General features: G+C 40.3%; 1 protein-coding gene across 1 annotated transcript in view; it reads left to right on the forward strand.

The window, feature by feature from the left end:
- tmem200a (transmembrane protein 200A) overlaps positions 1-12,657 on the forward strand; it is a 29,860-nt gene extending 17,203 nt beyond the window's left edge. The window contains exon 5 of the mRNA XM_067571989.1: positions 81-12,657. Within this exon, the coding sequence (XP_067428090.1) occupies positions 81-1,199 (1,119 nt within the window). The 3' untranslated portion in view covers positions 1,200-12,657. The remainder of the gene's footprint in view (positions 1-80) is intronic.
- Positions 12,658-13,615: the final 958 nt, after the last annotated feature.

Here is a 13,615-nt window from a genome sequence, read left to right on the forward strand (position 1 = left end):
ATGTTATGATGGAGTGCTAAAAACATTCTCAGGTGATCCACAAATGCTTCTAGTGATAAATGATTTCTCTTCTGTATTAGATAATCCATATGAGAGACATGTACTCCACAGTCATCGACATCCATCACCTCAGGCAGAGAGAACAAAAGCAACACCTTCACCGCAACAGCACTTATGCGAGAGAAGTTGGGGATCATCGAGCCTTCGGCGCCGAGAATGCCGCCGCGGTTCGGATGGCCAGCAACTCCCTCCTCTCCTTCTCTCGGGCTGGAGGGGGAGGAGGGTCTACGGAGGAGGAGGAGGTGCTGTTAGGGGACGAGGAGTTTCACAGACACAGGGAGCAGGCTAAGTTGGATTGTAGCTTTGCGGGACTGTTGGCGCCGCTCTACAAGGATCGGCCCTTCTGCGGCCCGGGGCTCGGGTTGGCTCGTTCGGATTCTGTACGCCACCAGTGGTCTGTGGATGGAGATGGGGAGAAGGGAGGACACCATGCTCGCTCCATTGTCTCCTCCTCTATCTCTGCGTTCACTCTCCCCGTTATAAAACTCAACAACTGCGTTATTGACGAACCGGAGATGGAGGCAATTACCGAGGAGGAAAGAGGAGGAGAGAGAAGAGACGGTGAGAGGTCGCAACCTCTGAGCTCCATGGAGTCCTTGGCGGTTCCTGTAGCATCTGTTGCCAAGGCCTCCAAACCGCCAGGCTTACACCGGAGTAACTCCGCCTCTTCTTCATCCCACTGCTCCTCTATCTCCTCTACCTCCCTCTCCCCAGCTCCCTCGTCTACCTCAGGCTGCTGGCTTTCCCCAGGAGCAGCGAGGAGTGACTTTGGCTCCAACTCCTCTCTGCACATGCTCAGCAGCCACTCCAAATCTCTGGACCTGGAGCGTAGGCCGAGCATGCTCAGCGTGCATCCAGAGCAGCGGAAGCACCCCAGCTGGCCCCGCCTCGACCGTAGCAACAGCAGCCGGAGTAACAGTGGCAATCGGGGCAGCAGTAAAGGCTACATGAGGCTGGAGGACAGGGAGGAACAAGGGGAGAGGTTGTTGGATGTGTCACCGTCGATGACAGTGAGGCGTGACTACAGTAAGCGAGAGAAGCTGCTAATGATATCAAGGTCACATAATAATCTGAGCTTTGAGCATGACGAGTTTAACAGCAGCGCGCTGAAAAGGGGCAGCTCAGAGACTCGATTCTGAGGACGCTGAACTGAAGGTTGAAGACACTTCTGTCCTGTTCTGTAAATTGCTCTCCAGAAAGTTTGAGTGTACAGCACGTTTGTGTCATGGGAAACTGTCGAGTTTAACAGCTGCACCCTCAAGAGATGAAACACAAACGTGATTTCAAAGACACTTTTCAAGTAGCAGGCTGGAGAGTAGTGAATAACGGACCATCTTGCACAGTAAAAGGTTCAGGCCTCATGTTAGCAAGACAGTGAATGCCAACTGTACCAGGTGCAGAGGTGCTGTTCTGTAGCTGACCCTGACCTGTTGTCTGGCAAGTGAAAAGAGAAGTTCCCTATAGGGATCAATAGAAAAAACATCAACAGTCCACTTTATACAAAAAGACTTCTAATAAAGTTTTAACAGGATCTCAACCTGGACTCAAGGCTTTAGGACCAATACTGTTTCATCAGTGATGTTGATAGGTACGCCTCCCGCGTCTCTGAAGCGTTAAAATCCGAAAGGACGCAGCAAACTCACTATCAACATGTCCAGGAGACACAAACTATTTTCTCCCTGATAATGCTAAAATTGTGAACAAATCCGTGTTGAAATCATAGAAATAAACAAAAGAAACCTCGCTGACTGCACGTTCTGTGCGCTGTTAGCACACACAGTTCTTATTAAACCTCCTTGACAACACACACACACACACACACACACACACACAATTCTATGCAGTTTGGAAAAGTTGTGATGCTAATCGCATTTAGCGTATCAGCATGTTAGTGCATAGCATAACTCTCATACAGTCAATGGATAGCATCAGTGAAGAGTGGGGTAAGATGAGCCGATTTTTACGTATATTTTTCTCTAGGTAAGAAAAAACTGAGACAGAAGTAGAATGAAAACATCTACCTTTATTCCAGGATGTCTCCTATCAAATGAAATTGTAAGGATGCATCTATGATAAAAAAAAACCTGAAAATATAACTTCTCAATAAAGTGTTCCTGTGGCTGAAGTTGCCTCAGGTTAGGCATAAATTGATCTGAGTGAGTGGGTAAGTTGAGCCGTCTGGGGGTAAACTGACCATCTGATTTTTTAAGACCATCGAACAATCAAAACAATTATTCAATCTTCCATTCATTGTGATTGCAGGGAAATATGAATTGTTGCTCCCTCCTTGCAGTTCCTCCAGCTTTTAGAGGTTGAGGTAGCTTCTTCAACTCATCACTCAGTGGGGAAAAATGCCTCATAAACTGCATATTAATGTGTGGTCGTATTGTTAAGTTAGCTAAGAAAGCTAAAGTTAAAACTACATTAGTATGATGAAACAGTTCATGAGATTTGAGTTTATTTAAGTGACTAAGCAGAGGCACATTTGTACTCTTTAGAGAAAGAGGACCATTAAAATGTTTTATCACAATCTATTTTATGTTCTGCTTCTTGAAAGCAATTTTTATTTCATCCGTTTCCCTCACTTTGTGAGAGTCCTTTGTGTTGTGACAGATTTAGTCTCTAATCTAATCTTTTCAGATGGATTTAAATAAAAAAGGTTGATGATTCATCATCTAATCATTTGTATGATGTTTCATTTCAGTTAAAGGTCACTTTAATGATTTTTACTAATGATAATGTACAAAAATAAAGTTTTAAATTCGAGATGGTTCCAGGAGGATGGTGAAAAAAGTTAGTTAAGAACCCGGGACCCACAGTTTTCCTGGGACCCACTCAAATGACCACCTGTGGGCCCCAGGGACTCACTATGTTGAAAACCTATCAACATCACTGTTTCATCATAACAGATTTTGAAAATTGCTATTCTCAGTGTTACAAGGTGTTATTGCAGCAGCTGCCGGTGAAATCAAGGTCACACTGAAGGCGCTTTAAGCAAGGTTCTTCCTCAGCGTGTAGCAGCGACACAAAGGCAGATAATTTATAATAAGGTCAAGGCAGAACCTGAGAAATGAGCAGTTTAATATCAGATGAAAAAGCTCTAAAACAACGATAATAATATCAAGGATCTTGACTTTATCTTTACAATCTACTGCAGCGACAAGGTTTAAAGACCAACAGGTATTGATGTTAGTGGTAAAATACTTCTTTTAAAGGTGGTTTATGTGTGTTTGTGTCTGTCTGATCCTCAGATAGAAGTAGATGTAGAGATTGGTCCACACAAAGAGCAGTCAGATAGACTCAGTTACTACACCGTCAATACGCTACAGCAAGAGCTGAATCAAAGTGCAGGTTTCCCTGCAGTTACAATATCGCTGCCCTTTCCCAAGAACTATTGTAATAAGTTTTGGTTGCAACTATGGATCAACAATATAATATATATATGTTGTTCTTGATTAGATTTCACTCAGGATATGCAATCTATCATTCATAGACCTACTCACAAACCTAGACAGTATGTGAGAAATCCCTAGTATTTGATTGTCTAACAATTACCTTGATTACTGATTAATACATATTTTTTTTAAATGGATTAATTAACTATGATTTTAATGTGGAACCTAAAGTGATGTCTAAAATTTACAAAGCAAATAATCACATTTGAGAACCTCTAACCAGGAACTCCTGGGCAGTTCTACTCAATAAATTACTTCAATAATTGATCTATTGTAAGAGTTACTGACACACTTTATATCAATCAACAACATTTTTTTGGCTCTACACTGTTGAAAATACAAAATTTGGAACAAATATCAATGTAACAGATGCACTAACGTTGAGCCAACAATAAATCACTATGTACACATTTATCTTGTGCTATCTTTATAAACCCAGGGAGCTGTAATAAAAACCGTGCTGTTTTCTGCCACGAGCCTCATTTGATGATACATATTGTGTTGCTTTTCAATTTTACATTTTTCGGGACAGTAGTCACCGAATGATGACATTTGCAAGATTGAGTTCAGGAATTCAGCTACTGAGCAATCTCATAATAATGTCTCAGCACATTTTTTTTTACAAGCATATCTCATCATATCTTTAAAAGGTGTGTTGTCCTAAACTGGATACAGCATTACCTGCTCAGCTGTCTATCTGTATAAGCTCATATGATGATCCGTTTTGCTCAGCATCTCTTTTTTAGGTTCTGTTTGCTGTCATTTTTTATCTGTAAATGTAATTAGGAAAATCTTCCATATTACTTTTAATGCGACACATGCGAACAGTACAGAATCTTGTTTTTAAAATCTAACATGATGTACGTTTTCCCCCGACTGATGATGAAGAGCGCAGGAATCTTTCCACAGAGCTTCGTTAACTGGTTCCCAGCAGTTTATGAGTTAATGTCCAATTTTATCCTCTCTCAAAATAAACTGTATTTTCACTGAAACATGTTCTCTCCTAATGAATGTATTTAGAACAATACTGATTCCTACACACAGGGATTCGCACATACTGTAAGATCTCTTCTAGTGCCTTTCTCGAGGGTCAGTGGGAGGCAGAACCACCTCCTGGGTACACACACACACACACCGACTGACCCACCCCCTCGCCACTTAAACACAACTTCCCAAGTACGTCACTAATTCCTCTTTCTTTCTTCCTCTACATCTCTCTCCGTCTTCTGCACACAAAATAATAAGCAAAGGTCTGGATGAGTCATCATCAATTATCATATGCTCTGCAGCTCTATGGGATAATAACACGCACACACACATGCAAAGACCAAAGAATTTTCTTACATGAAAGCATTCATACATATTCCTCCTCAAATTCATATATAGACACATAAAAGCACACTTACAATGCCAATTCAAAGAGCAGAAGGCTGATGATGCTGTCTCATCTCTGTCTGTGTTACCGAGGGAACAGATCATAATCCTAACCTTTTCTGAAGGCAGGAAACATATTTAGGCAGCGGAGATGGATGATGCTCCATCCAGCTAACATTATGCAAGTAAACTAAATTACCTCGTCCTGTTGAGACTTTCTATAGCTCTCTTTGTTCTTCTTCTAGTTGCAGGTTTTTAGCCTGAATATGAAATTAAAGGCAGTCTTTCTGAAACAATGGTTTTGCCTCCAGCTGTTGTTGTTTTAATCATATAATGTAGGAGCATCTTGTTGCCAGGAAACATTAGGATACAACACTGACCCTGTGTCTCTTCAACAGTCCATCCACAATCAGAAAGATCTAGCCTTGACAATGATGGATTATACTAAACTATTAGTAGACTTGCTGGTTGATAAGAAAAACAAAGAATAATGACAGCCTCATCCTTTAGCCTAACTTTCAAAAGACAAATTAATTTTTATATTTAACCTAGACTTGGGCCATGAAAGCTCTTACATTTGCTGTTCCAGGCACCAGATTTTAAGAAAACATGTACAGAGAGTGATGCTTTTCACATTCCCAAAAGCAGCAAAAGCAGCTTGGAATGTCTAACTGGCAGCTGCGAAAGTCAACAAGGCTCCAAAGAAAAGTGTGTCAGCTACAGAAACGATCTAGGGGTGGGGGGAAAACCCTGTCAAGTCTGGACTCTGGATAAACAGAAAGCATTACTCCAAAACAAAATGTAAAAGAGAAGAAAATATTTCAAAATCAATGTTTGTTTTTTTAACTAAATGAAGGAAGGAACAAGACTGCATTGGAACATTCCTAAACCTAACCCATTGAAACATACACTGTAGGCGCACGCACACACATTTAGCCACACAGCTGACAATGGCCATCGGTAAATCCCAATTGATCACATATTTATATCCACATCAATAGAAAAGAATGACTTTGAAGACCTGAGGCACAGGTGAGCTCTCTCTGGGGAGGGGAAACATAGAAAAGATCGATTTTTAAAACATTTATTCATTTTTTTTTTCTTCTCTCTTGCTAATAACAGGTTTTCATTTGCTCCTGTTTTGTGTATTTCCTGTATTTTGTGTGTGCGTGTTTAAGATGACAACAGTACATGTGCGCCCTTGTGTTTTTTTTTTTTTGCCTGTAACAATAGCAGAGATGTGGGCAGTTTACTGACATAATCAGCTAACAAACAGACTAATTACTACAACACATCTGGAGGGTAAATTGAATGGCTTGCAGATTAGCCGAGGAGAATGACTGCCGAGAGGGCAAACTGCATTAGCACAGCTGCCACTGATAATAACAACGCATCGCGGTTTGGGACGAGCAGTGCTGAATTAGTAATGGAAATGAGTCATCCAGTCTGTAACACTGTGGTTTCTAGAGCAGTGAACACTCTATTATTTATATTTTCTGATAAGGAAAAGCACATGTTTATTTTATCAAATCGGATTTCTTGTTACTAGTCCAGATGTTCAGACAGCATTCAGTACTCTGAGTCTCTGATTGAAACGTAGATTAGTGTAAATCATTTGTACTACGTAGCTTACAGATATTAAATGTTGATAAGGAAGTTTTTCTAAGTGCTTTTATGTGTTTTACATGGGCCAAAGCCGTCTGTCATGGATTTTAACATCACCTCGGTGTCATGTTGACCTCTCTACTGTCATTACTCTTCCCTTTTTTTCACAGAATCTTGTGTAATTAAGCAGAAAACTGAGTCTCCCTGCGGTGTGTGTGTGTCGCTGAAAGATCCTTGTGGCGATCGTTCCGATGAGTGTGTTCATGCGTGTATTTGTGCACCGCCATGAGGCAGCAGTGGGGGTGCCAGCCTAGTTGCCATAGCAGCCCGTGATGTGCTCTGGACCCCTGCCTGAGGAGTAAACGCACTTGCACACACATACACACACAAACAGAGCTTTTAAAAAAAAAAACCAATATATCAGCTAACTGCCGGCCACTAAATGAAAGTGAAAAAAAAAAATCAAAAGAGTAATAGAGTGCTGTAATCCTGGTCTTAATCCAATTAGCTGTTTGCTCTGTCCCACAGTGATAATAGACTGATCAGGTAAGGTCAGAACAATTTATCTGATACACTTGACCTGGATTTTTTCCCTCTCTGCTGCTGGCGAGTAAAAACGATGAAGCATGCTGTATAAATATATTAAAGAAATGCATTCTGTTCTAAATATAGACAAAGACGAAGCCCCCTTCTTCCCATACGTACTTTCTTTAACGCTATGCCATCAGTCTCAGGAGGAATTGTTCTAAAAAAGCTGCAGTAGTAAAGGAGGATACGGTGCAGGCGTAGTAATAATGCAAGATGTCAGATGTACCGGAGGCTTGAAGACTTATTCCACTGGAACTGGTGCAGCAGAGATCAACATGTGCTCAGTGATATCAGCATTATTCAAATAAGCTTGTTACACTGTATGAGTCCCAGCTTTCAAGTTCTTAAACTGTCTTTGACCTTTTTCAGCTTCATCCTCAAGGCTTTTAGTGTCTATATTTAGAAAGGCCTTGTTTATGTGCTTTATTATTGAGCATATCATAGCAACAATCCTACAGCTTTATTGGTTATATGGTGCAGGATTCCTGACACTTTGAATCATGAGTGATTGAGCAGAGTGCCCTTGTCTTACAGGGATGCTTTACCGATTTCATATGTCAAAGCCAGTTATCAGTCGTTCTTCCTGTCACATGTAAAGCAACAGAAAAAAAAAACCTCGGTCCCAGCACATTTCAGCACATACGGTTAATCAGAAAGTGTAATGTGCTGTTGCAGTGTCATGGGGTCCCTGATCAGTGCAGAAATGAAAAGATCCGTGTGGTTGATTCGTATGGGTGAGGGAGCGATGTAAATAAGAGCCCGTGACGACAAGCAAAGCCGTAATTGAAAAACTGATTGAATTGGAAAAGTGTCGAAGATGTTTCAGACAGAAAGTCGCTGTGTGTAAATTCAGAAGAGTGTTACACCGATAAAAGCTTATCCTTGACTCCTGTGGTGTTCTGGTACTGCTATCTAACAAAAGAGGAGAAAACTTTCACCGTCACTATCTGCAAGCAACACTGTGAAGTAGTTCAGTGTTACAGGTATAAATATTGTATCATCATATATATGAATATTAATCACTACGATTCTTTCTTCAACATGAGTTCCTCGACTCTCAAGTAGAACTGCAACAATTAGTTATTAACGTATTTGTGGATCAACGGAAAATCAATTACAGAAAATTAAATTGATAAATCATTTTGAGTCATTTTTTTAAAGTAATAGTGCTAAAATTCTCTGGTTCCAGCTTTTAAATGTGAATATTTTCTGGTTTCTTTAGTCCTCTATAACAGTAAACTGGATATATTTGTGTTGTGGACTGTTGGAAAATCTACAGATTAATTGATAATGAAAATAATCATTAGTTGCAGCCCTGCTCTCGAGCTGCAGCTTAAATTCAAATTGACATTCTTTCAAATCTCATGAGTTTTGTTTATGCAAGTAAAAACTTTTTCACCGTTTAGTAGGTTTTGAATCATATCATCCCAATAATGACATAAACTTCAGTAAAGCTCATATAAGACCTGGATGATGACTGTGAACCATGCAAGCACCAAGAAGACTGTAAATCCCTTCAGTGTATTTTCTCCACTGAAGTTTAAGGGGAAATCTACAGTAGGATTGCTTTATGGTACAAAACAGGAACACAATTCTTGCTGTGCAAACAAGCTGAGACTTTCAGACATTTCAGATGTTAGATAAAGTGAAACGCCAAGTAAAAATAATCACAACCAGAACATTTGTCCTTTTCAGTAAAAAATCTTGACTGTTAAATTAAAGATTCCCTTTGCATCCGGACTTAAATATGTGAAACAATATCACTGGTATATACCACTGGAGTGTCAAATTCATTTGACAGTGATATGGGGGTTTCCAAAAATGCTGTAATGGTGCTTAATAGAAAAGCCAAGGCCTCTGCAGCATTGCTCATTAGACACATACACACACACAGTGCCAGCACCAGGTGAGTCACCGGTGGGTTTTGCACCTGCTTCATATTTCCATCTTAATACAGTTCCTGTCTTTCACTTTCTCCACCCATCTGTGTCTTTTCTCTCTTGTGGTTTCCTCTCTTTCCGTCTCATTTTCCCCACACTCAGCCGCCACCTTCATCACCCCGTCTCTTCTCTTCCTTTAAATTATTTCCTCTCTCCCCGTGCTGCCTGCCCCCTTGTCCCTCCCTTCTTCATGTATTCTCCCATATTTTTTTTTTTCAGTTTCTCCCTCCACCTTATGTCTCTGATCCCCGCGTCCTCTCCCAGAAGTATCTTCATTCCGCTCTGAACTCTCTCCTTTGTAGGAACATGACAGTAGCGGGGAGCTCCAACATGAACTATGAGAGAGGAAGCTGAGTTGTTAATATTTTACATTTTCTACAGTGAGTGATACTCAGACACACAGGCCTACTAATGAGAGGACCTTTATGAGTTTATAATGGTACAAATGAGAGAAATAAATAAAACTGCTGGAGCAGCGTTGTCCCAGATATGTTATGCTGTTTTTTGTTTATTTGCATCTGTTGTATCTAATATTATCTCATCAAATTAAAGACTGCATGTATTTACTATGAAGCACTATGAGGCGATGTTTTTAAGAGTGGGTCCCCATTTTGTTTGTCACTTGCACACCAAAAAAAATGGGTTTCTACCAATGGTTTCACACAATTTCACTGATCAACAGGTGGAGGTAAGGCACCAAGAGACAGAGCAATGTGCCAGCGAAAGGCAGTGAAGAAGACTGCTGGCAAGTAAACATGCATGTAAACAATTCAGGTTTAAAAATGTTCAAAAAATACACTTTGGAAATATTTTAGACCTCAAGGATATACTTTGGTGAGTAACACTTTTGGTCTTCAGATAGTGACACAAACAGGAAACAGTGGGTGGGAGAGGTGTATGATATGCAAGGTCTTGGACAGATTCAAACCGGGGACATCAATTTTCACTACTCATGACTGATTCCATGGCGGAGAAAAGTAGAGCTGCATCCCATGCCCTTGACCTAAGATGTGCCGTGTTTGTTGACGTCTGCCTAATTTGAAAGTTGAGATATGATCACAAAGCGAGCAAAGTGGAGATAACAAGAATGCATATTAATATTACAGTAGATGTAAATGCAAAAGCCTCTTGTCAGACGTCATTATCCAGACACAGATTGTTTAATACGTAAGCAGGGTCAAAAAGATGAATACAGTTAAAAAAGCGCTCACCGGCACCTCTCCGAGTCTCTCTCTCTCTCACTGTAGAGCCACACACCAATCACATTTTCCTGCTGATCAACCATTTAATACACAATCTAACACTCAGTATGCCTGTCGTTTTCATGTCAATATAAATAGTGTCAAAATGAATGGCACGATGTGGTGTGTGGTCATTTCGTCAGCTTCTATTGTAAATAGAATTAGGTCAGTAGTATCAATTTTAAATGACAGATGTGTGTTATCAAATTATAGTATCATTATTTTAATCTTAAGTTTTAGTTCAATCAGAGGCAGAAATAATTAGGTACAATGCAGTCTGCTCTATAAATAGCATTTCCTTCATTTAGTCTTCCAGATTTCTTCCTAAGTAGTTTGTGTACATACATTTTGTTTCTAATCCACAAAATTAAATGCGTTAGCACGGAAATGTCAGTATATTTGATTGGATAAGATGTTCCAGTGCTTGTAGGTGGTAAAATAGGAGGACAGAAGGAGCGGAGAGACAGATAGACTCATGGGAAATTAAGACATTCTGGAGGTTTGCGTATGGATGCATCCATGGGTAGAGAGCGAGTGAGCGTGGGTAGATTGACAGAGAGATCACACAACTGGCTTATGTGTGTGTGTGTGTGTGTGTGTGTGTTTTCTGCTTTGTATGCGTGTCTGTGGTCTCCAACTGGGAGTTATGTGACTCTTAAGAGTCAGCAAACTAAAAGCTTTTTGTGTCTGCGTTCCTTTAATCACACACGACGTACACAAACACACACTCACAGCTGATGCTAGTCGCTGCAGGAAGATGTTTGGTCTCTGTCCTCATTAATAAACTACAGGGCATACATGACTGAGCTAATCTGTTTATGTGTGAGTGTGTGTGTATGTGTGTGAGAGTTAAAAATAATGTGTCCACGTGAGTTTGTATAATTTTGTCTTTGTGTGTGTGTGTGTGTGTGTCATTGTGTCATAATAGATGTGGACTAACAATAATAGCTCTCACACACACACACTCTACATAATATGGACATGTAAAACTGTGTGTGTGCATGCCTGTCCATCTGTGTGTGTTAAAAGTTTAAACGCCCCCTCCTGTATTTCCTGTCTCTGCAGGCATCATCTGCCTACTCAACCAATCAAGAGGAAGCATCCCACATTTCTCTTAACGAGCCAATTAAATTAGTGCTGCTGAAAGGAACGACCTCAGGGCACTAACCCCCCTCCTCCTCTGCTGCTCCTTCTTCTCTAGCTTTTTCTCTGTGTAATTGCTATTCCCTCTCTCTCTCATCTTCCCGCCTGTAAAGTAGCTCCCTTGCTGTCTGTCTCTTCTTCCTCTTTCTTCTTGTGTCTCTCTGGCTTTCAACTTTTTGTCTCGTCACGTTCCTCTGTGGACCTGTCTCTTGTCTTTTCTGCCCTTGTGTCTCTTATCTAGTCTTACTTTGACCGGATTAATTGTGCTTGTCAGTCATCTATCTCATTACAGAGCTGTTATGTACAGTAGGTGATACAAACGCACACAGACACACAGATTTTACAAAGTGCTCATTAACGTAAAAGGACCAGTTGGTTGGATATTGGTAATTATAGCTTTAAAGCTGCTCTAATCAATATTTTTATATTATATTAGTGGATCAAATTACTATGTGTAATGTGAAAGGAGTTACAGAGAATTGTCACTTAATGCTACTGTTTACCTTTAGTGTCTTTCAGCTCATTGTTTTGACTGTACAGTCATTTTACTGATTTAGTTCCCTCTTTCTCGCCAAGTTTTTATTAAATTGTCTCTGGTTTGTCTGGCATATCTGCACAAGATATTATATATGTATCTTTTTCTTTTTACAATTATATAGTACACCCTGCTGTTGATTATCTGACTTTCAAGAATTAAGCAACTTTGATTGTGGTTGATTGTATTGTATGAGATATATTCTGGTTTTTCCTTCAATATGTCATCTGTCTGTACATTATATCATAAATCGGATATTGCTGGTGTCAGACACATTGGCTCAAGAATCTGAGATCTGATCTGGAATTATCACTGACTACAATTCCTGGTGTTCAACAACAACCGTGCAAAGAGCCAAAAAAACATCCTGTTAACTGCCATCATGAGGGCAGAAATACCTTCATAGTGAGGAGGGTCAGGAGAGGATGGCTAGAATTATTCCACCCAACATGTGGGACCCAAGTCTGCAAACAACATGTCAGAAGAAACAGTGACGTGGAGCATCTCAGAACAAACAACTCCTCACATGTTGAAGCAGATGGAGAGCAATAGAAGACCAAGCCTGACTCAACACCTGACAGCTAAGAATAAGATAATGTGACAGCAACAAACATGTGATCACCACAGTCAGATGATTGAAGGTCCACACTGACTAACGAATCCTGGTTTCTGTTTTAACATGCTGACGGTGGGTTGAGAAATTGGCATAAATAACATGAATCCATGACTCCATTCTGACTTGTGCAAACAGTACAAGCCAGTAGCGATGGCAGACCATGTTCATGAAATTGCCGAGCAATTTGCCAGTAAATTGCTTTCCTTTCTACATGGTGGAAAACATCTGTTGTGTTTCTTGTGGCCTGGATTTAAGTGGAAAGAAACTGCACAGCATCAGATTTTGTCAGTAGGTATCCAGATCAAATACTATGCTCCAGATCCGAGAGGGGGCATTATATATATTTAAACAGAACTAGTCTAAAAGCTTAAAGGGGGAGCCCTAGAGACCGACCTACTCCTTACACCCAAATGGACTGGTGTTTTGAACCAAGATAGCAGGCGAGTCTCTATCACACTACACAAGGGCACACATAGTGTTGGCATATTAATAACAATAATGATAATTAACTTTATTTATATAGCACAATTCATGAATTAAGTGCTTAAAATAAAAGCAGATAGCAATAAAAAAACAGTAACACCGCCCCCCTTCAGGAGCGCTTCAGTAGAAAGCAATGGTGAAAAGATATGTCTTAAGGTTTCGTTTGAAAGTGTCAACAGATTTAGAGTCCCTCAGACCCTCAGGTAGACTGTTGCATAATTAACAAAGGCTGCCTCTTTGTGCCTTTTAGTTCTGACCTCAGGAACAGTCAAGAGGTTAAAGCAAGAGGATCTAATAGACCTAGCAGGCACATAAGTCTTAACCATGTTAGATAGGTAAGATAGGGCAAAGCCATTCAGTGATTTAAAAACCAATAAAATAATTTTAAAATTAATTCTGTAACTGAAAGGTAACCAATGTAAGGATTTTAAAATTGGAGTGATGTCTGGTTTTTATCAGAACAGATGCTGCTGCGTTCTGTACAAGCTGTACCCGACCAATAGCTTTCTTAGACACACCAGACAGGAGAGTGTTACAATAGTCCAACCTGCTGGAGATAAAAGCATGTATTAACC

The sequence above is a fragment of the Thunnus thynnus genome, chromosome 18 (assembly GCF_963924715.1).
Source record: "Thunnus thynnus chromosome 18, fThuThy2.1, whole genome shotgun sequence".
NCBI lineage: Eukaryota > Metazoa > Chordata > Actinopteri > Scombriformes > Scombridae > Thunnus > Thunnus thynnus.